Source organism: Zootermopsis nevadensis, unplaced genomic scaffold (assembly GCF_977971745.1).
Source record: "Zootermopsis nevadensis isolate Lab colony 2312 unplaced genomic scaffold, Znev_1.0 Znev_ptg000024l, whole genome shotgun sequence".
NCBI lineage: Eukaryota > Metazoa > Arthropoda > Insecta > Blattodea > Termopsidae > Zootermopsis > Zootermopsis nevadensis.
The window spans coordinates 18,795,352-18,819,564 of NW_028259156.1; the positions used below are offsets into that span (position 1 = coordinate 18,795,352).

At 35.3% G+C, this 24,213-nt stretch overlaps 3 protein-coding genes across 16 annotated transcripts in view; all 3 read left to right on the top strand.

The window, feature by feature from the left end:
* Positions 1–222: 222 nt before the first annotated feature.
* Positions 223–5,131, top strand: LOC110835721 (dnaJ homolog subfamily B member 9). 2 transcript variants are annotated; one of them, XM_022076232.2, is made up of 4 exons: positions 223–354; positions 1,006–1,229; positions 1,674–1,894; positions 2,386–5,131. In XM_022076232.2, exons 2-4 carry the CDS (start codon positions 1,016–1,018, stop codon positions 2,578–2,580), a joined length of 630 nt encoding a protein of 209 aa, XP_021931924.1. In that variant the 5' UTR covers positions 223–354; positions 1,006–1,015; the 3' UTR covers positions 2,581–5,131. The 2 variants fall into 2 exon arrangements, with proteins under 2 accessions (XP_021931924.1, XP_021931925.1); XM_022076233.2 differs by lacking the exon at positions 223–354 and adding an exon at positions 832–855.
* A 1,197-nt stretch (positions 5,132–6,328) lies between these two features.
* Positions 6,329–16,824, top strand: Rip11 (Rab11 interacting protein). Of its 4 annotated transcripts, none has more exons than XM_022076228.2 (13): positions 6,329–6,551; positions 7,235–7,273; positions 7,427–7,532; positions 8,593–8,730; positions 8,928–9,091; positions 9,170–9,238; positions 9,393–9,535; positions 10,151–10,367; positions 10,941–11,228; positions 11,856–11,992; positions 13,093–13,259; positions 14,033–14,107; positions 14,618–16,824. In XM_022076228.2, the coding sequence occupies exons 1-12, from the start codon at positions 6,521–6,523 to the stop codon at positions 14,070–14,072; spliced, it is 1,539 nt and encodes a 512-aa protein (XP_021931920.2). In that variant the 5' UTR covers positions 6,329–6,520; the 3' UTR covers positions 14,073–14,107; positions 14,618–16,824. The 4 variants fall into 4 exon arrangements, with proteins under 4 accessions (XP_021931920.2, XP_021931919.2, XP_021931921.2 ...); XM_022076227.2 differs by having other exon boundaries at positions 14,633–16,824; XM_022076229.2 differs by lacking the exon at positions 14,033–14,107.
* A 774-nt stretch (positions 16,825–17,598) lies between these two features.
* LOC110835728 (SPRY domain-containing protein 3) overlaps positions 17,599–24,213 on the top strand; it is a 77,999-nt gene continuing 71,384 nt past the window's right edge. For 7 of the 10 annotated variants that reach the window (XR_015536805.1, XR_015536806.1, XR_015536808.1 and 4 more), the window contains exons 1-6: positions 19,073–19,266; positions 19,694–19,897; positions 20,432–20,588; positions 22,006–22,191; positions 22,813–22,962; positions 23,626–23,804. Coding sequence is in view for 3 of the 10 variants with exons in the window: in XM_022076248.2 (XP_021931940.1) it covers positions 19,082–19,266; positions 19,694–19,897; positions 20,432–20,588; positions 22,006–22,191; positions 22,813–22,962; positions 23,626–23,804 (1,061 nt within the window). In the remaining 7 variants the exon portion in view is untranslated. Of the gene's footprint in view, positions 17,866–17,887; positions 18,215–18,359; positions 18,750–19,072; positions 19,267–19,693; positions 19,898–20,431; positions 20,589–22,005; positions 22,192–22,812; positions 22,963–23,625; positions 23,805–24,213 lie in introns of those variants that run through there. The other 3 variants (XM_022076248.2, XM_022076251.2, XM_022076249.2) reach the window with 3 other exon arrangements.

Here is a 24,213-nt window from a genome sequence, read left to right on the forward strand (position 1 = left end):
GTGCTTTTTGTTTTCAAATTTATGTATGCACAGCTCTTGGAGAGGTCGCAGACCACAGTTTGAAAAGCAAAGGTGCAAGGAAGAAAACTTAATCTGCTGAGGAGACGGAGTCGGCTTCCTGTGTAGGAGTTAATTTCAAGTTTGCATGCAGATGGCAGAAGTTTCTGTAGGGAAATTTTTGTTCAGAGGGGTATTTAATGAGGGAAAGGATATTCTATATTCTGATTTCGTCATATAAATCAGCCAATCGGATTAGCGTTCGTGTCTAACAATTTTGATGAGAGTAGTGCGATAGGGGATTGAATGTGTAATAGTTTGTCACATTTAGTTGTTTGTTGTTACGTGTGATAGCTGGTAAGTAGGTAATTGCGGGGAAAATTAAAAATAGCAGTATTAATAGTTGCACACAGGTACCTAAAATGATTTTTCATTCACTGGTTTTAATCTGAAAGCCGTAAGTAATGTTGGTTTATGTGGTAACTGCATATTATTTGCTTCTGTAGAGAAAAGTCCCAATTTTGAAGACATTAACTAAATTTTCCATGGATATTGATGTCGGTGAAAGCAACTCTGGATAAAAAACTCTTAGTTATGGGAAAGTTATTGGTGGATCACATTACACGTTTATCCAGGATGTAAGAAGTTTTGTACTGTATACATAAAATAAGTTCATTGTGTAACCATTTGGTTGAAAGCCAGACATTGCTAAATATGTATTGGAGGGATGCTTTCCGCATTTATACAAATGGAATGCTAAGTATGTAGATTAAGCAAGTACAGTCTACTAGATTGTGTAGGGAATCAGGTCAACCTACATCACGGTATAAATTCACCATTGAATATAGTTTTTAGGAGGTATATGTAAGAAAAGTAGTGTGCACTATATTCAAAGAAACTCTGTAAAAATATAAATTGTATTTGAAACATTTTGAAGTCATGGTGGGAATATTAATTAGAGAGATTGACAGTATACTATTATAATAATTGTTTTGTTTGTTTTGTTAGATTTGTAAAAATGAATATGATAAAGGTGTTGCTACTGCTTCTGCTGCTTACATTGTTTGAAGTTTTGGCACAAGATAAGAAAGACTACTATACGCTTTTGGGAGTGTCAAGAAATGCACCTGACAGGGAGATAAAGAAGGCGTTCCGCAAGCTGGCAGTTAAATATCATCCCGACAAGAACAAGGATAAGGGTGCAGAGGAAAAATTTAAGGAGCTGGCACAAGGTGTGTTTATTTAACATAATATTATGTACATTTTAGTCCAGACACATTTCATTATTGTTGATCTAGCTGTTTGTTTGGAGAAATGAGCTGTTAAATTTTCTGAAGACAAGTAGTCGGCCTTTTGTCATCTGAAAGAGTGGCTGCCTCCTCAGAGCCCTTACTTAGACTTCTGTCTTTTTATCTGTAATGAGAGGATTATCTCCTCTGCTCACCTTGCCAAACTGTTTGTGTTATATGCTAGAGTAGCATTGTTTTTCTTCCAGCAAAAATGAGTTATACTAAAGAAAGGATATAAAGTCTTAAATCATTTAAAGCAAAATTTGAATATTTGCGAAATGAGGAGTTGGCCTACTGGAATTGGTGTTGCCTTCTAAATATTGGCAAGTTGATTCTTCATGACTGTCGATGAGTAATGATGCATTTATGTTGATTTTGGTTTTGTAGCATATGAGGTCCTGTCAGATCCAGAGAAGAGGAAGAAATATGATCAGTTTGGTTCATCGGCTTTTGAGAATGGAGGTGGAGGTCAGGCTTTCCACTTCAATTTTGATGACATTTTCCGCAACTTTGATGATGATTTTGGACGAAATTCCTTCCACTTTGGAGGACACCCTTATGAGGAACAGGGTCACAGTTTCTTTAACTTTGAGGATTTTTTCCAAGAGGTAAGTAAGTATTTAGATAATTTGACATATTGCCAATAATCCGTATGTAGTAATTATTAAGCACTTGCTTTTCTTAAAATTGAGAATTTTAAGAGTGAATCCTTTTATATATATATAAAAGAACTGATACTGATGGAACTAAATTATTTCAGAACAGCAGATTGGAAAACTGAAATTAAGCTAATTGTTTTTTAAGGCACTTGTAATGTTATTATGTATGATCATGTTGCCACCTGTTTTGTGATCTCTTACTTTCCCAGAATAACATAAATTACGGGAATTTGATGGGAGTGAAATGCTTGAAAAATATTTTGACTGAAGATGGATGAAGTGAGGGACAATTAGGAGCTTACATAATGAGGAACATTTGTACAGGTCATCCAATATTATTAAGATGGTGAAATTAACAAGCCTGAACTGGGCTGGATGTGTGGCTCAAAAGCATATATTTCTGTAGTCTTCATGTGGTCTTCTGTGGTTGTCTGTTACAGGAGGCTGAGCCATTTATTCACACTCGGTATGGTCATGAATCTCATGCATTTGGTAGTGGCAGTTCTTTCTTTGGCTCTCATTTTGGACATTCTCATCATGAAAGCAGAGTTCATCAGAGTTCGGGTGGACAATCATGCCGTACAGTGACGCAGCGAGTTGGCAACATGGTAACAACATACACACAATGCTCCTAGGAACATCGTGATGTAGATAGTACCAAGGACAGCTTTTTTCTAACCATTAATTGTACAATAGGTTTGAAAGTCTTTCCATCTTGTGCTCATCACATGAGCTTGTCAGATGTAACATGGAATAGTGTTTGTGTCTATATAATACATCAAGCAGTATCCCTGTGTCAGTTGGGTTCGAAAAGATAAAGTTTGTATTAAGATACGGTGATGTGTTGCCCCTCAGGGTGTGTGGTATGTACAGGTTTGTTAGTGGAAGTGCCATACAAAATGGACAGATTTGGCAAACAAAGCCACACTGAAAAAGAATTAAGATACAAGCTTACATAAATTCCATGCTGTTGACATAATAGTTACATCTGTATTTCAGTATACAAGAGTGTGAGGAAGGGTCTGCTAAGTGGACAACATACTAGCATATTCTGGAAGCAAGGGAAATAGAAGGGTGTGCCTTCAAACTAGTTTGTAAATATGTACATTATTATTTATAACATGCTAGGCTTAAATTCAACATATGGGCTGTAAATTTTGGAAACCGCATGCAAATTTTGTGTAGCTTCAGTCATTTTAGCTCAAAAGAATTTTTATTTTTCAATTTTTTTGTGGAATGGGATGCTACTACTTCTTAATAACACAGATATTAGGGCATTCAATAGATTTTATGTCCCTTGTGAACAGCCAGTAGAAAAAGTTGCCACTATTACAACATAGTGGCCGAATACTGTCTAGTCAGCAGGAGGTGCAAGTCTGTATCTTGCTTCACTGGCATTTTAGTTCAGTGTGAGTGTAAATAAATCTTGGTACTATCTCCTGGTTCACTTTTCTTATACTTGTAGCTTTTGACTTCCATACAGGATCTAGCTTTCTCATAAGAAATATGCAAATGCCTGACATTCACATGTATGTATTCTGCAGTTACACTGTATTGAAGCTCCATGTGTAGAACTTAAGCCATGCTCCAGGTTTGTTTATTTGTAGTGTTACATTTACTGTGATATTGATGTTGTATATACAGAATCTGGTATATTGTATATGTTCTGTGTTCTGAAGCCCAGTGTTTCTCATCTGGTGTGTCGTGACATTTTGAATTCAAATGAATTTATAACTTATTGTTAATAATATTCTACAAAGTGTGGTAAAAACAGTAAGACCTTGTTCAGCTGTTTTGTATTTCATTAGCGTATGTTGCCATTTCTTTCTAAGGCCATTGCTGCCTCATACTTTTATGTTTGTTGCATACTGTGCGTTTTCAGAATGGCAGTCTAAATTTTACATTTTATTTGGCCATCTTCAAATGTATTGTTTGTTCAAAAAATTTGGTTATCATCTTCGCATACTTTGACAACCGCCAGTTCTGTAATGTTACTTTTACAGGTACATAATTCTGAATAGTTATCTTATTGGGCAGCATGTAGTAAATCTGTACTGAAATTGTGGCCATATGGTTAAATTTCTTGGTGAACTGTGTTGTATTGTACAGAGCATTGTGTCAGTGGAAAGCTTGATAGTATGAAGGTGAATGTGAACATACTTTTTGCTGGCATACACACCCAACCTCTCAGTGACACATATTGATAGGCTGTTGGATTTAATATACCAGCCCAGCACACTAAGAAACTCTGGAATATGTTTGAATATGGTTTTATAAAATACCCATTTTTTCTCTTGTCTTTTTCCCATAGCAAAAAATTATATACAATTACTGTGAAATATGAAATTCATTATTCTATTTTTAATAAAAACAGGAAAGTTTCTTTGCTTTTAGTTCGGTATAATTGTTTTCTCAGGTTAGTGCTGAAACATATTGTTCACTATAAATCACTTATGGGAGATTTCACCATGTACACGTTTTAAATTTTGATATAATGTTCTTCAGTATGGATCAAAGCTAATAGAGTCCATGACACAAATGAAGAGTCTTGCTCCATATTTTTGTAAGAAATTCAACAGTGCATAAATGGTTCTGTCTTAAGTTCAATTTAGTATAGTTTATGAAGTTATACAACAATAAGTATATAAACTGTTTTTTAATGCTTCTTTAACTTGGAAAGGGCATGTATAAGAGGAATGAACCAATACAATGCTGTAGAAAGGTAGTCTGATCAAAATAAACACATAACCGTATACCATTATCATCTGTAAACATATATCTACACAGTGGATTTCTCTGCTGCTATGCAATTGTAGGCTACACTGGCTCCTTTTCTATCTCTTGTAATACAAAAATATGAAACTTGTTCACATGAAAGTTAAGGTTTTACTGTATTGAATTACATTGTTCAGGTCTTAAAAAGAATATATTTTTTCAATATTTTACAGTATCTTATATATTGAAATATTAAATAGTATTATTGCTGCTTTATCCTTTTGTTCATACTGGTATATTTGGAATGTAATAGGGGTAGTCCTTACTTACATTTGTCTATAAAATATGTGAATTTAAATGTAAACGTGTGATATTGGCTTTCATTTCAGTTTGACATGTAAAGGCTCTGTATGCTTCCATATTTCTTCCTTCAGTGTTATTTATTAAAGTGCAATGACTGATTTTCCCGAATCTTATCCTGTGAACTTTATGAAGGTGGAATTATTTTACTGTTTACTCTTTTATTATTTCACCAATGTTTTCAAGTTCCTTACTGCCCCTATCCAGGGGGAAACCACACAGCTTATTTCAGAAGGCTGTCACCTTCACATTGTGAGAACCTCAAATATCAGACTTAATCATGCACCAGAATACTGGTAAGGAAATCCTATGGATATGGCCATTTGGAAGACAAGTGATGAGAGGGTAACATGAACATTCACGGAATAAACTGACGGGATTCCACAAAATGATTGGCATTGGCAGCACTGAAACTGTCTTATAGCAAGGTTAACCTTGGACATACAATTATTTGGGTGTCATTATGCTGCAATTAGAAAAATATTTGTAAAGTCAATTTACAGGATAACTCCTCGTTCGAATTCTCTTGTGCTCTGCAGTGCTGCAACGTTTGTTTAATCTTTTGGTTTATATTTTCCAACGTAATTAATAATCTTACGCACAAATAAAGACACTCCATGTTGCCGACAGTTTAATCTCTGCAATCTGGTGGTATTTATAAGTACTATCAATTGCAGCATAGCAGCGTTCATAGCTTCTCGAATGTAATGACAGCCATTTTGAAATTCGGTCTTGTATCCAGTTATTATCAGTATTGAAGAGGTATGGACAGTCCACGATATTGTTTTGAACATGTTCTTTCTCATACAAATAATCGATCAACTAGAAATCGAATGCTTGATGCGACAGCCAATCAACGTGCGGCGTTCTGCCCTTTCGCGGTGGGTTTTTGAACTATTTTTTATGACGTTTCATCACAATTATGATTACCGCCATTTTGAAATTACGACTTGTATCCAGTTATTATGAGTAGCAAAGAGGTATGCACAATATAAAATACTATTTTTAACATCATATTTCTCATACATACGAAATCGATTCATTCATAAATCGAACAGTTGGTAATAAATAGCCAATCAACATTAGTGTATAAGTATTTGATAAATTATAGCTTATGCTTTTGGATCTGTTACTGATGACTATAATGTATGTTTATTTTTATTATTATACAGTAGTATCAGTTTTTCTGGGAAAATGCTTACTTTCACTTTGTATTTTCATCCGGTTATTGGTATTTCCTTTGATTATAGGTGACCAATCATAGTGCTGTATTGAAATTTTGTTTCCGTTAACCACGGGTCACATATGTAAGAGGTACGTCATACAGGAAGTTCGTGTGACAATCAAACCCGTTGGTTGTAGTATGAACTGTACGTGGGAGTGGGAGAGACATTTGAGGTCAATTGCAAAATTGTCATGATTTGGAGTAACTAGATACCTAAGCTCGTAATTATCAGTCGCTTTGGTGTTAGGAATTTATAAACATTGTTCGTCAATAGCATGTGGAGTCCAACACACGTTCAAGTGACAGGTATGATAGCCTATGATTGGTTGATATTATCACTCTTGTAGGCGTACATTAGAATATAGGTTAATTGTCTCTCATTTTCTTCACATAAAGCAATACAAAAGAGTAATATTACGGTATTTGTAGTTGACACTGGTGTTAATATTGAATTGGTGTGTAGTGATGACAATGCTTGTTAAGAAACTGAAGAATAATTCTTTACTATTACTGTGCATATATCCAGCCGCATTTCACAACTGCTTCACATATATATTCTTGTGCTTATTTCATTTGAAATCATTAAATATTTATGTAAATAGCTGTAATAAATATGAAACTATAATGTTCCACATAGTATGAAAAATCTATGGAATTTAAATAAATTATCATTTTTAAATATACATTCACAATACACATTGCACATGTGAAATGTGGCTGGATATATGGACAGTACAGATAAAGAATCCAGCTGAGCAATCCACATTTCTTTAAGGCAGACCACTTGCTTTCTTATCCTGACCAGTTTATTATTAATCATCCTGTACTACCAACATTGTCATTAAATAAATCATAAATAAAATAACAGAATATTGAATGGTTTGTTGTTGGTTAATTTTATGGTGATTTGTTGTAATGATTGAAGTGAATTAAATTTGAAATGACATGACCAGGGCTTAATAAATATCTTACACTCTTATTTCTTTCAGTCCAGAGAGCAAGGGGCTTGTTGACAAAAGGCAAACATGGTAAGTCACATTTATACTGAAGAAGATTCAGGTTAGTGCTTGAAATAATGATCAGGATATTACTATGTATGTGAGCCCATGCCTTGAGGGTCGGTAAAATTATTTAGGAAAGAACATGAAATAATTATATCTAAATCAAAGTGTCTGTCACAGGAACCAATGATGCATTTGTGACGATTGCACTTGGCAAAGAGAAGTATCAGACATCGGTGAAGGAAAAGGCATTGCAAGATGTGGATTGGCATGAGGAATGTGAACTGTAAGTAGTATTCATATTGTTTTTATGCTAGTTCGTGAAAAAGAAAAGTACTGTATGAGACTATTCATGATGTGTGTGTCCAAAATTAGTTTTTATCTGTTGCTTCATCTAGTGAAGTAGAACAGAATAATTAAGTGCTTCTTCCTGTTGTGATATATTTGAGCCTCTTTTATCCTTACAAACATAACTTTACCAACACAGTTCTTGCAAAATGTATCTATGCTTGCTCAGCCCAAGATAGGCATAGCATAAATTCTTTTAAAGCAACCTTACGCTTCACTGAATTCTGGTTTCTTATAGAGATATACAAATAAGTCCAAATGTGTGGGGGAAATATTTGTTTTAGCTTTGCTGGCACAGTTATATCCTTAAGAAGGGTAGCTGTCAGGAAAAAGGTCATAAGTGGTCACCATGTTCTAAAGAGATATACCATGGAAAACCTTGCCAAGCTTTGAAGAAATTGCACAAAAATATTATTTTCCTGATGTATTAAAAAAATAACCAAGAATTGTTATGGTGTACTCCAAAGAGTACATCTTACAAATCTTGTAAACAAACAAAAATAAACCTTGTTGTGCACTGAAATTGTACAAGTGTTCAATAACAGACAACAATGGTATTAAAGGCAACAATGATATTGAAGGACATTGTTGCAATAATGTGATCTAATGTTATTATTACAACAGTCAGCAGTGGCTCATGTTCACCTTGTTCTAACAGAGTGTTGCAACATTGACGTTTTTGCATTATTGAAAGAATGTATTACAATGATGACTTCAGTTTATACTTACAAATGTTCTCCAACAATTAACCTTAGTTCACGAGGTTGTCTAATTCCTAGGAAAGACACCACAGACATGGATGGGCCCATAACATGTTCTCTGCTCACAATACAGAGTGAAAAACAACCTTATATGTAAAATATGCTTTTGCACTCTTAATTAACACTTAGAAATATTGACAAGAATCATGTTGATGTGGGTTTATTCTGGAAGCCAGATTCTCACAGGCTGAGTGATTGTCGACTTAAAGCCAATTTTATTTTGTGCTGGGATTGCAGACAGATCCCAAAACAAGGCAATGTGGCTGAGATTGTGCTCACTGTCCTGCATCGTAATTTTATTGGAGTTGATGAGTTTCTGGGGGTTGTCAACATCCCCTTGGCCGATTTTGATGTGTATGAGCGACCTAGAAACAGGTGAGTGGCATGTTTACATCATAAAAGTACTTATTTATGATCAAGATGTATTCACTGATTGTGGGTAGATATGCTTGGCCTGACTTAGCTTTTGAACTTACAATTCAGTCTAAATTCTAGCACCATATTGAGAATGTTTGAAACTATACCATTATCATCCACTAATATTTCTGTCATAGTGGATCATCTAATTTCAGGTGGTATGACTTGAAGAGTAAGCCTGGGAAGGAGAAGAACAAGCCAAGGGGAGAATTGGAGGTGCGGGTTGCATTCTTGGTTAAAGCTGGTAGCCTGACAGATCTGAGCAATAAACCGCACCGGTCTTCCATGGGACATCTGTCACACATGGCTCATTCAGTGGGTAGGTATGAAGAGAGTGTGTAGTGTGACCCACTTTGTTGTCCACTGTTTGGTTTACAGATGCTAAATTCTGTTTCAGGTGGTAGTCTGCTCAGCATTGGCAGTCTAGAGAAAAGGAAAGGCTTGAAGAAACTGGCCAAGAATCTGGGTAAGTGTTGGAATGGCAATGGTATGTACAGTATTATTAAGATTGTTGTAAAATACTTTAAATTTTCAGATCTGTTATGAGAGATTGGCACATTCAGTGTACACTAATTCTGTTGACAACTAGTGGAGCTCACAGTAGTTGTATCTAATTACAGTTAAGAAAAGCAAGAAAAGTGACAAGGAAGTTTCTCTGGATGGCAACGGTGACTTTCGAACTTCTCGCCAAATGTCAGCTCAAGTTGCAGGTGACGCAGATCCTGGAGTTATCAGCGAGGGGGAGAGTGAGGATGATTTTACAGTGAGTAGAATTTTTGGGATAACGGAGACAAATCAGAAAATTTAACTCTTTCCATATGGAGAGCTAGAATTTTATCTGCATTTGTAAGTCCTTAATCAGGTCAAAATAAATTTCCCCCTGCAGATACTTTTAATTAATATGAATGTGTACTTCCTGATTGTAAGCTGATTATGTACTTGGAATATGTGAGGTTGAGAATTTTGGTTGCAGACTGATTTTCCTGACCATGTTTTTTTAGCTCCTGCTCTTATTTTATAAGGGAAAATATGGTATTATCATGTGTTTGTTTCCCACCCATAATTACTGTGAAGCCAGTAGACAAGCTACCACGAATCATGGTATGAACATTTTACTGTTTGTGAATATTGTTTCAATTTGGATGTGTTGGTTTTGATTTGAATTTAAAGTTGGTACAAAATCCAAAGCATTCATGGTGGCTAACTATAATGAAATCTTCTTTGATGGTCATTTGCTTTGATACAGAATTAAACTCGGTTTTGGAGATGATGTCTCTCTCAAAATATCGGGAGTTTCATGCTATGTCATTGTGGTGGATTGTCTAAGAAGGCTTCATTGCCATTATAGAAAATAATCAACTGTTGATCTCTGTTGCAGTTTGATGACCTTTCACACAAAAGTTCTGGCAGTTCAATCAACACAAATCAGACAAGTACAGTCACGCCAGTTGTAGGTTCACTTGAAAATCTGGCAGGTGGGGAAGTTCTGCGACGCACCTCCACAGCTCCAGTGCAATCACCAGTGCCTGTAAAGTCAACAGTGAACAGAACTGTAGATGAGTGGGAACGGAAGCTGTATGGGAAACAAGGGAAGGGTAAGATAGTATATGTTATGGGCTGCCTTGAGACTGTTGTTTGAAGAGAAATATTCAGGAAAAAGCAGTGAAAGCATCTGTTTTTTATGTAGGTTTTTTTAACAAACAACCATAAAATAATGGAATTGCTTATTTATTATCACAGTGTTGTTAGTGCATTTTGCTTTTATTTGAAATATGAGTTTAAGTTTGTGTAAAGTCCAGAGTTTTTGTGGTTACTAAATATAATGAAATGTGTTGTTTAGTCATGTAGATACAGTTTGAAACTGTTCTTGAGATAATTTCTGTCACCAAAATGTCCAGACTTTTCTTTCAAATCATTGTGGATGATTGTTCTTTCTAGTACGTTAACTGTTATCTGTTTTCACTTTATTCTTACTGAAGTAATTTAATAAAATTGGACATTATCAGTCTTTTCTGAAGTTTAATATCTTCTAAGGTAACAGACAGCCCATTGGAACTAAATAAATGACCACCTAAAAGGGGAATAATCACAATCTGAAACTTAAAATCTGTTATGTACACTTTGGGTAAACTTTACATTAAACTTTAAATCTGTAATGAATTTCTCAGATGTTAGCATGGACACATTGAAGCGCCGGTCATGGGACAAGGCCATTCTGAGCAGCCAACCAGAAGAGGAGGAACCAGAGACTGTTCCTACCCCTAAGGAAGCCAGTCCGCCACCTGCCATAACACTCAGTCCTGTCATGCAAGCTATGCCACAAACTTCAGCACCACAAACACCAGTGCCAACACCCCGCAAATTTGAGCCAGATGAACCAGAAAAGAAGGAAGATGAGAAAGAAAAAGTGAAGGAAGGTTCAAGACTTGCCAGAAAATTTAAACAGTTCCGCAAAGGTGAGAATTGTCAAAGTTTACTAACTAGTTACAAGCTTACTGTGCCATAACAAATTCTGGTAGTCACTTATTTTGTAATTTTTGCTTTATTTAGAAATTTAATTTGAAACATATTATTTGTGGGTAACTTTGGGCACTCACTACCAGTTATTGGCACTGACGTCTTTCTTGGAAGTTCTGATGATATTTTTCATATGTGTAAAATAAAAATTTTCTGTGTGAAACAAAAATTGTCTGTATGGTTCATCTGTCAGTCAACAAGATTCACATTGTTTATGAGGTCAAAGTAAAAATGTTGTGAATTTAATTTTGGGTGATGTTTATTTGTTAGAATATTATGGAATATGCACTGAATAAAACATTGCATAATATTTAAAAGATATTAAAGAGCTATTGTAATTTTTTAATGATGGGTTGTTTTTGTGAAGCTTAATGCAGTCAATTATGGATGTGAAGAACTCTTCTGAATACTGTTTCACTATTTTTTATTTGGTGGCAGTTGGCAAGTAAAGTTTTCTGCAGAGTTATTATGCTTGTTTGAGTGACACGTAGACCATTAAGTTTCAAAGCAATTGAGTCTCGGTCCTGTGTAGGCTTGTAATTATTAAATATTTCATTTTTCTGTAGAGAGCAAGATGCCAGAAATTCCACAGACAGAAGAGAGAATCATCATTGGGGGTGAAAATGAAGGAACAGCTGTGCAATCACCACCCAGTAGACTTGCACCTGAAGTGCTACTTAAATTTGAAGGAAAGTCCAGGGAGGTGCGTTTAACCATTTAACCTTTCCACTGCTACATTAATAAGTGTTGCATTGACTTTCCAAGTGCTAAATTGTTTTTAAGATGTAAGACTTGAGGTTCTCACAGCGGTGAGTATGAAGATTTCCGTCTTCTGGGTTGTTGCGCTGTGTAGTCTGGTCGATGTTAACCAACGTTTCAGAGGTCATACTGCCTCCGTCATCATGGCGATGAATGCAGTATGACCTCTGAAACGTTGGTTAACATCGACCAGACTACACAGCGCAACAACCCAGAAGACGGAAATCTTGTTTTTAAGATGTTCCAGTTTCACTACTTACTACTTTGAAGATCCAAAACTATTTACTCTAAAAGATCTTAAATATCTTCACATAGAAGAGATTGCATATGTATCATGGACATCTTGATACAAACAACAGGTTGATGAAAAGTGATGGGGGATTACACATGCACTGACCAAAATGTGAACTGACATTTGAATCTGTATCTGAAAGGTGACAGAATTATGTTGAGTAAATACAGTCCACACAATACGGCTACAAAATATGAATTTTGTGTACTTAGTGTCAACAAAGGGGATCAAATAAGATTATTTAGTATATTTATGGCTGTTGCAGATGACAGAAAACAATTTTAACGTAATCCCACTGATATGGTATGATCATTCTTGCTCATTTTGCTGACACTTTTTATCTCTTCAGTCTCATTCAGACTTCACTGATGGAACTTTTTATTGATGATACCTTTCATATGTAAGCATGGAATGTTCTAAGGATATGCTTTTCTTTAATTTCACAGCGGAAAGAAGAATGTGAGAATTACATTGTGAAGTGAATTGAAAGTGAAACCCAGTGTTAAATTAATCAGCATAGTTGGTTTTCCATTTAAAGTGTTTCAGGTAACATGTCATGACCATAACTTGTGATGTCAGTGTTGATCTTCTCTGTTCTAACATCATGTGGACTTCTAGGTGGGTACCAGTGTTGCTCTGAAACATTAGTATCTACCCACAAGTCAACTTGGTATTACAATCTCAAAGACCAGCATTGGCATTTTTACCATGGTCTGAACCTCAGGTCTCATGCCCAATTGTGATGTCTGTAGGACCTTATTGAGACGGTCTGCAGTCTGCAAGCATCGTTAGAACACCAGTCCAGGAAACTGAAGGATCTGGAGGACTACTTGGACAACCTGCTGTTACGTGTCATGGAGACAACACCTCGCATTCTGCAGAACCCTTATGTCAGCTGCAAGGCACAGGCTAATCTCAGGTAAGGTACCATAACTGGAATTCTTCATGGTTTTTATCTGGCCTTCTAGTCAGTTACCAGGAATGTTTTAAATAAGTTATGGCTGATCTTTGTCCCTGTTTGTTGTTTCATACTAACATGTGAGTGTAACTGAAGTTTGCTATATAGCCCTCCATTGTGTTAATGAGATACCAAGTTCAAACATGGACTCATAGGCTGAGTACTCTTGAGATTTCCCCTAGGTTTCCTCAGTTCCTGCAAGCAGGAGCCGTCATGGCCTGTTTCAAGGCAGTGTGGCACAAAATACTCCATAGTTTAATTAAGTGGATTTTATTAGGTTGAGGGAGTAAGGTCATCATCTCAGACTTCCTCTGATTCTTCATCAGGAGTAGTAATGTTGGATGTTGACATATATTTTCTTGTTTTGTTAGCCTTCATTTTCTTTTGTTGATCCTTGTTTCGAGAAATAAATGTATGAAACACATATTTTCTGCAGGAACATCCACATAAATATGGAATTTTCCAAACCTGAAAATACCCAAACTGAAGAAATTGCCATTCTGGTATCAGGCTTTTATGTTTGTTGGAGTTGTCAGGTTTTTCCAGTTATGAGACAGCTGTTGGTGTGTGAAATATGTATTCTGTGACCATTTTTCATGTAATTGTTCTATAAACAGGCCATATTAAGCACAAAATTAGAAATAAATTTAGTCTTTTAGCAGCAGAGGAGCAGAAATGTCTGTAGTTGCTATTCAGGCTGTTATGTTTCTGTTGCATGAATGAAAATATACAAGGAGAAACAGTGCAGTTGACAATTCCTTCAGCAGACTGTGATTGCTTTGTCTGTGCTTTGAAGTGCCATTTCTGTGGTAAGTGCTTCAGTATTTATCAAACTGCAGTTAACAGTTATGTGGACTTTACATAATGCAAGTTAAAATATTAATTTAAATGTATTCAGAACATACATTATGCTTCTCTACTGTTTTATGTTGTGTACATCCAGCAGTGTCACCTAGCAAGCAATTTAGTAAATTAAATTGTCTGCATGAAATGTGTATTTAATTAATTTATGTAATTTAATATTTCTGATTTTATAAGTTAAAATTACTTGTCAGATTTTTAAACATCTTGTTTTTCACTGCGTTCATTGCCTTGTTTGTAAGAGCCTGCCACTGGTCCCTGTCCTCAGCCAGATGAACCTAGTCTACACCATCACACCCTGTTCCATTTGATTTCATCCTCCCATCTATGCCTAGGACTTCCCATTTGTCTCTTCCCATCAGGCTTCCAACCAAAATGTTGTATGTCCCCCATGCTTACTGCATTTCATATCTGAGAATTTAAGCGATTACTTTAAATTATGGTTAACATTGAATCAGATTGTTGTGTTGCAGCCACTGACTGGGGCTTTGGTGCACTCCGTCCAGCTGAGGTGATGTGCCTTGATGTAAACCAAGTAAAATACTAAAAGTTTGATTTTAATTGAGGCATAATATACTGTGCCAGAAGCAAACAAGATAGAAATGTTCTGTGAAATTATAGAATATGATAAAATGTACATGCCAGATGTAAAGCCATGAAGTGTTTGTCCCCACTACTGATCCCATGAGCAGAAGATGCTAATCACTGATGAAGCAGACCATGGGGCCTTTTGACAGAGCATATGCAGGAGACTGGATGTGATATTGTATTTTTCCATCACTAAAAATACATCATGTAATAATAATGCATTGGCTTGTATATTAAGAAATATAACTGGTAAACTGTAGCCAACTGTAAAAAGAAAGTTGAAGTTAGGAATGGAATACAAATTCTTTTAAACACTGCGTTGTGGATAACATTTAAAATAGGGACACTTGTAGGAATTTGGATTATAAGGGTTGTGTATGTGTGTTCTTCCTATTTGTATTTCCATTATATCAGCTTGTTAAACTAATTCATTCTGCTCATCAGGTCTGCAGATATAAGTAGACAGTATATGTTATTATGTTTGCATGCATATGCGTGATTGATTGTGCATGTGTAACTTAATAAATTTTTGAGCCTCAAATGGGATTTGTTGCTCATAATGTAAAAGAAATGTTAAGTTTTGAGCATTAAGCAGTGCGTACTGCTATGCGTTTTGTCAGTATTTTAATACATAGACAGGACAAAGGAACACATTTGTCATCAAATCATTACTCCCACATGTAAATATATTGTAATTTTATAAACATATTTGTTACAATTATGTAATGTTTACTTTGTAAAAGACTTTCACAGCTGATTGTGGTGCAACAGGCCCTGGAAATACATATCACACTGTAGACTCTTTCCAAAAAGACACTACAGTTTTAATGTATAAAACCCCTTTATACAATGTTCCCCATTTCTGTACACCTGTGCTAGGCAGTCATAATGCAAAAGTATGTCCAGCTTTGTTTCATTGGTTAGTAACAAGAAATATAGTTGCAAGTTTATATTGCATAACAGGTTCTGATTGGTCAGTACAGGTGTATTTCCCAAACTGTCTTCATGTTATCCAAAACACTGAATATTAGAATAAGGAAAGATGGGATAATTTCTAGGCAGGAACAAATAATGCACTGTTATGGAGACAGTTCTCTGCTTGCAGTCTTGATAAGAGTAATTATCGTATTTTATGACTTGCCTGTATGCTGATGGTAGATGATAATTTGGGCATCACACATTAGTAGGCCGGGGATCTCTCAGGAACCTGTGTGATTACCAAACCCTCCACCAGGCCTAAGACTGTAGAAAACTTGGGATTTTAAATCCCCATGCTTGCCTAAGTGCTGTTAATTTTAATGCCCTTTTGTATGCTGTATTTGAAGGGCTCATCTAAAACCAGGGTCTGGCAGGATTAAGAAGTGTGTTAGTGGAAATGGCAAGGGGTTAAACATTAATTTGAATCCATTGTCTTCCTTGAAGTTGAAGTATGATATTTTTGTACATCCTGTAGCAACATTAGTTATAGTCTAATGGAAACCAGTTGCAATTCAAGAACTAGTGCTCTTTGCAATATAGGGATTCTCCAGTGTTTCTCAACCAGCATACTGCTGTGTGAGTCATGAGTATGTTATGACATTTTTAATTTCAATTTTGTTATACACAAATAAGACTAGTTCACACACAGTATACTAATAGTCATGAGAATTGCTCACCCCTGTTTTGTTATCTCATTAGCCCATGTTGCTGTTTATTGTATTGCTGCTTTCACATTTTTTAATGTTCCCATGTATTATATACTGCTTTTCCAGATTATCCATTTTAATCTTAATATTTTATCAGTCATTTATTACTTGTTCCTACAATTTTTCATGTGAACCATAATATAAATATACATAAATGTAAAGTGTAACAATATGAAGAATTACATGAAGGTAATTTATGGATATACACAGACAACTTGACAGTACTGATCAGTTTGGTGTGCTGTAAGGTAATTAAGTATACTGTATTTTAATGTCACACCACATGGAATAGGTTGAGAAATACTGGTCTTTATAATTTTGTATTTTCAATGTGTGTTTTATATGGGCAGAGAGAGTAGCTGTATTATATGCATAGTAAAATGTTGACATTATGTGTACTTCATTATACCAAACCATTTCCTGTGTTCTGCATTTAAATAGGTCCATCCAGTGTCATATCACAATGAGTTTCAGTAATATATGCCTTGAATTACTTTCTCTATGTGTGCATTAGTACCCTCACTATGAATGCCACTTTGCTTAATTGTAGTATTGTGGAGTTTGTTAATATGAATTTATGTTTATTTTTCTGATTGTTTGATAATGTTAAAGCAGATCACCATTCTCATTTCTTGTCAAGTTGGTTCCAAATTGGTAACAAACATACATACATTCCATGGATCCAGAAGTTAGACTGGCTGTAGAATGTGAAATAAGTCATAAAGTACAGAATGTGCAGATTAGTACAGTTTAAAAAATTAATTTGGTTTAAAAAACTATAAAAAGTTTAACAAGAATATGAAAATGTTAAACTAAATCCAATCCTCCTTAAATTATTTTTGTCTTCACACCAGTTAAATATTCTTGTTCTTTTCTTTGTTTTAAAGTCATCTCTTATGAAGATGGGTATGTGAAAATTTCAGAGGGAGAGACACCTGCAGAACATATGTTGTTAAAAGAATAATGGTGACATGATCTTTGGGAAATTGGTATCAGACCATACTGCACAATGCACCACATGACATAATCAAATTTGTAAAATTAACTGCTCCAGTGTTAATTGGGGCGTGACAGTAAGTTGGACAGTAGTTAACATTACCGACCGAACTCTTGTCAATGCTACACTAGTTTAAAACCAGTTATGGGTAGATGTCACGGCTTTATAAATGTGTGACGTCATGCGAAATGTATGGTGGTATAAAGTGTGTAGGTTATTTATGTTAGCAATTTCTTGTCAAAACAAATATGGATATTTAAGTATTGAATAATTGGTGGTGGTGGTTGTGTTAAGGGATTTTCGATTAATTATAAACTTCTTTTCCTGGCCCGAGTATGCAACTCCTACAGCCCAATGACAAATGAAAAATCCCTAGAAATATTTCAACCTATACAGAATCAACTGGATATACTTCATAAGAACTACGGATCAACGGGTACGAAAACTACAAAATTTCTTTAAGCCCATTCCAATATCAGCATCGCAACCGACTATATATTTTTAAAATTAGAAGTATTTTTCTTCCTTAAATTCTGCATTGTACGAAGCCAAGAGTGTAGAATACGTCACTTGTACGTTGTGTTGCAATTTGCGCAATTTTCGAATTTATGTGGAATGTTTCAGTAATTTATTCAGTAGTCGAATATGAAATTGCTAAGTTTATGTCTCATTTTAATTTTTATTGCTTTTATGAAATTACATTGTTATGACTTTATTTGCCGATTTTCAAAATGTAATTTGAATGAGGCGAATGTTTAAAACATGGAACTTTATGAGACGGAAAGGTTTGTGGTACATTCTTATTGGCATCTTAACATATGTTCATTTCGTGATTTGCGACAAATAAAATGAATTGTTTAAATTGAATGCGCATTATTTGTATGTTCTAATATATTGGAATTCAGAGAAATGTGCTTTTGGAATTTGTAGGTTATGTAGGCCTAGTTCTAGGACGCAGCACAGTAAGAAGGCATGTGTTAAAGTAGTGCTATTTATAATCTTCAGTTTCAAGCGACGGGAGTCATACTGGAGTAATTGTACGTGGATTTTGAATATACTGCAGCCTTTAGTGCACTGAACACGTGATTTCATTTTGTATTATCTGTACTTTGAAACCTTGTCGTTCATAAACAAGTAGGTCTACTTTTGCAATTTATTTGAAGATCATCTAGGTAACTGTGGTATGATATTGTGCATAACATACGTTATGACAGCAGTGATTTAATTGTAAAGGTTACTTTAAACAAAGAAGTGTGTGATTACTTTTATATTATAATATTTAGCACCATTACACAACTTACCAATGACATTGCAAAACAGGTAAGGGATACCAATGTCTGTCTTGATTATAGTGGATGTCAGTTGTAATTACTCTACAAAAATGAGGAAAGTGTGTTATTTGAGCCCTGTTAAATTACACTAAGCCACTTAGTCCTACTTAACATAACCAGAAGTAACTAGAAGGTTTACCATGAGAGACAGTCATCACTCAGGAATGTGGCATAGTGAGAAATCCAAAGTATGTTTTACATTTAAACAGTAAAATGTTTATGACCTGTGATAGTATTTGTAAACATGTTGTAATAGAGGGTGTGTGAAATGCTGTAAGAGTAACATTAAAAAGTTATATAAACTTGTTTCAGGTGCCCTATATGCTTAGTTGTGTGAGCCCACATCTCTTTGAACTGCTCAAAAACCTGTTTTGTCCTGTTCATGACACAACAATGGAAGGTCTGCACAACCTGCAGCCATATCCAGTGCTCAGGATGAAGTGTTCCATGTCACGTGATACTGACATTTCACATGAACGAATTGCTTTAGATGGTGATTTTCTAAGGTACCTGCACAGAATCATGTTTTTCTGTACAAGTACAGTACAGGCTGTGTGGTACGTGCAATGTCTTTTGTTACTGGTACAACTGTCAGCCAGGAGAAGTTGTAAATTAATTATGCATGAGGTAAACTGCAGGAACCTCAAAACTGTCACTCTGTTCCTTGTTTGGTTATATTTATTTAACAGCATTATTGACACCCTTGTTAATGTTTTACAGAATCACTGATTTCAAACTAACTTGCTTTCAGTAATCTTTCCCCCTTCTTTTTTGCTTTTGCTTGTGCTTGAATCTAGGATGATTCATAAATTGCTAATGAACTGGATTTAAATTTTGAAAAGTTATAATAATTTATCTAAACAGCTTGATGGAATGTCTCATGTAAAGGGATTTTTATAATTCCTATATATTTGTATTGTTTTGTTCTTATAGTTATGCCCCTAATGAAGATGACAGGGTGGGTGTGTACATTGCAGCACATCCACTAACCCCTGATATGTGCTATTATGAGGCTGAGATTATAGACACTGGTACAGATGGAAGCATCTCAGTTGGGTTATGTTCAAAGCGATGTCCACTAGATGCGCATATTGGTTGTGCAACTGAATCTATTGGATTTATGACAGAATGTGGGAGGTATGTTGAAGCTTAATCATGTATAAAGGCATAGATTTTGTCCTAAAGAAATTCAGAACAGCAAGGAACAGTTAGAAAGTTATATAAAATTATGCATACAAACAAAAACTGTTTACACTTTGAAAAGACAGTTAGTGCCAAATGCGTTTTGACCTCCAGAGGTCATCATCAGTGGCAAACAAATAAATTCATATTAAATCATACAATTCATAAGACAATGGTTTGTTATAAAGCACTCAAACCTTGTTTCTTTAGGGTCCATTTTAATATCAATGTCAAGGTTTGAATTTTTCCTTTTCACCTGTTAGTCCCCATTTCTGGATATCAGGATAATATATTTGGGCAAAGTTCTAGACCCAAGCTAATTCAGGATGTGTGAAGTGGTTATTGAAAATTAAAGAGATTAAAGTTAACTGGAATTTTTGTGTGCTGCTTATAGTACTTTGTAACTATCACATTTGTCATTCATTTTATTGCCATTTTTATTAATGTCTAGTAAAAAGCATTGTGAAAAGTGTGTTTTTACTGTTGCAGACTTTATAAGGAGGGAAGCAGGGGAACACAGTTGTGCATACGATGTGATTGTGGGGACAGAATCGGTTGTGGAATTAAGTTTGATCAGGTTTTAGAAGGAAGAGGAGACCCATTTTGTACGATGGTTCCAGTATACTTTGCCCGAAATGGGAAAGAAGTAAGTACTGAGAAACGGTAGAAGTGTTTTAGCTTATTTGAAGGTATTGTAAGATTTGTGACCAGTTTGTAACACAGAAACTATAAATAGCAGTACATCCACAGTCTCTTATAGTAGCAGGTACTAGAGTAGAAGTTGTAAGAGTAAATGAAATGTGACCTTATTGAATATTTATAATTTATTTGTATACAGACTGTCTGCTTTGATTTCATCAGTGAATAGTATTTTGAATTGACTTATGCTTTCTGACATCCTATGTTCTTGTCAGTATATGACATTCAGGTATAATATTATTATTTTGTGGAGGCCACTGAGTTTTGGCTGCACTGCAAACTTGATCAAGTCCATTGTCACAAATGTATCTTGTGTGGGTGAGTTTGTTGACAGCTGCATTCAGGAGTGGTGAAATGTGGAGAGTTTAGTGTTTTGATATTCTTAAGGATAAAAGCATCTGTTCTTACTTACTGCTTATAATAGTAAACTGCAAGGCAAAATTATGTACAGCCAAACAAGATAGGTAATGTATGATCTAAAGCTTTTGGCAACTGTCATTAATAAAGTCTTCTTATGCTGTCAGTCATGTCAGTTGGTTAAAAATCGGTGATGTTTCAGGCACCAGCTTTATTCTCATTATCAGGGCTATGATGTAACTGTATATCCAAGCTGAACTAGGCAGTGGGTGGGATTAGTGGGCAGAGTGAAGTGCTTGCTTAACTTGGCTGTGTGTGTTTCCAGATTGGTGTATCTGTGTATTGAGCATGTTAGTCACCAGGTATCAGGACTGAGTCAAAATAAAGTCTCCATCCATGTTAAAGTTTTTGGTATGGAGCCGGATCTCAATAGCCTCTCTTGTCTTGTGGTCTTATCCAAGATGGAAATGCTTCTGAAATTGATGTTTTGTTTTGTTTCGTTTCATATCTGTGTTTCACCATGGTAGACTTCACTGTGAGTGCAACAAAGTTTGTGTTGGGATAGACTGGCAGATTTATCAAAACCATATGTAGAGAACACATAAGATACATTCATCTGGGCCAGCCAGAAAAGTCTAGGGTTGTGTGCTGTATAATCTTATAGGCAGTTATCACCAGTTAAAATTAACATTGGCAACTACATGCAAGATACATGGCTTCACAATCCAGAAGGCCATAATCGACTATATATATTGCTGGTGACCACTCATAAATTATTTACCACTGTGATAACTTTATGCATTAAATTGTTTCCAAGCAGCAAATCAGCATTGGGCTTAGGCCATTTTGTGCTTTATAAAATTGTTATGGTCACTTGACAGTCTCATTAATAATGATAAAGAACAAAGGATCTTATGTATATATCTTTATAAAAGGCTGTTTGAACCTCTTTTCTTTTCTCTGTGAACGTAATTTCCTGTTGTAATTTAATAGTTTTGATATTACAGTTGGTCACCGAACTAGTGTCGCTACCTAGTGGAGGCCTCTACCCTGCAGTAGGAATGGATTCAGTAGGAGGGGAGGTGAAACTATTCTTGGGTTTGAATTGGGTACCTGAAGAGGACAGTCTTATGTCTGTTGACACCAATGAAGAGGAATGGTATCGCCTCAGTGACATTCAGCTCAATGGACAGGTTTGTTGTCAAATGCTTTAAAGGTTGTAGCTCATGTAAATTTTTCTTGTAGTACAGGATCCACTTTCTGTAACACTAAAGATTGAGAAACATATAAAACAATAGTTTGTGCCACTTATTTCGCATGGTTGTGAAATTTGGTTTTGTACTTAGAGGAAAAAAATTAAAATTACAAGTGTTTTAAATCAGACTGCTTAGCAAATTTTCAGTGTAGAATATTATAAAACAGCTACTACCAAAATTCAAGCAATTGCAAACAGAGCAACATTTTATTCTTATGATACTGAAATTTATGAGGCTGCAATTGGCTGGATATGTATCTTTGGTGAAAGGTGATGAGGGGACAAGGAATACATTCAGAATATTGGTGGGGAAACATCTTGGAAAACCAAGAAGAAGATGGAAGGATATCATTAAGATGGATTTTTGGGAAACAGATTGTGAGAATTGGTAGTGGGTGAAAATAGGCTAGGATCATGTTCAGTGCTAGGTTGTGGTATTAGCAGAGCTGAAATTAGCTTCATTACCAGAGTGTTGGTTGAATAGTGGGTTTATGCAAATATTTCTTGTTTATCATTAAAACTGAATTTATAGAAACTTGCCTTTATTTTTCTGTTTTAGGTGCTGGAGTATACAGGTAGAGGAAAGAGCATAAAAGACGTAGGACTGGCACAGGCAAGGTCACCACTTAACACAACAGTTCATTATTTTGAAATAGAAATTGTGGATCCCGGAGAGAGCTGCTACATAGCCATTGGCCTCACTAGGAGAGTACGTACATATGGTTTAAAACGTAGTAGCATCAGCACTCTGTATCACTAGGTTTCTTGATACTTTTAACCGTAACATTTGAGAAAATATCTTTAAATAAATTAAGAAACAATCATATACACCAAAAATATACATTGAATGATGTACAATGAAATCAGTTTTGATTTACGTTGGTCCAATATAATCTGTACTTTTTATTAAGCTCACCTTTATCGATTTTCTAAAAAAATGGTTTTCTGTTTAAAGAAATTGGTACATGGCATGAATTAAAGATAACATTATTACATATAGCTTTCATTTGAAATACTTTTAAATGGTGAATATTTAATGAAATACAAGGCATTCTATTCATTGTGATATCTATTGCAATTAGCTTAGCAATAAAATAGAAAGAAAAAACAAAAGGTTTTGACATGTGATAAATAAATATATATATTGAGGTTACTGTGATATGAAAAATCATAAGGAACAAATGGAAAATATGTGTACTCAAAACTGGAGCACACCTTTGGTCCTATAGCCTATACAGTGGTCACTGAGTGTTGGGTCAACAACACATGCATTGTAGATACTGTAATGGGATCTCTGCTAATTCCTTTCAGTTGTTCTTTTTTATATTCTCGCTGTGTTGTGCTGAGCTTGTCAATTCTGGTGTCCTTACAGGACTACCCCAAGCACAGGCATCCTGGCTGGAGCAAGGGATCTATAGGTTACCATGCCGATGATGGCAAGATCTTCATTGGCAGTGGCGTAGGTGATCCATTTGGACCACGCTGTCATAAAGGAGACAGAATGGGCTGTGGAATACTGTTCCCTAGAGATTATGTGTGCCAATATGACAGGTGAATGCTGTCATCATTACAAACATCAGTTCCAAAGTTTATTGATCAAAATCAGAATTACATGCATAAAAACATAGTGTACCACTGAGAATTCTATGTATTTCAGTTCTGTCATTCATACAGCCTGTAGTGAGAAGCTGTAGTTTCTCAGATGGTCAAAAGATTTTCAAGGTTACATGCAGTGCATATTTATAAATTTGATTATTACTGACTGAAGTGTGTCAGGTGAATAATGCTCTTGTGTTGCCTACAGTACCTCTTCATATGCATGTTCCTTGACATATAACAGAAGGAGCATCAGCTAGGTGAATTGTTGTATCAAGTTATTCAAATGTTTCAGCAGTGTAAAATTTAGATTATCCACAATTCATATTTTATAGAATTTTAAATGTAAATGGTGATACGCAAG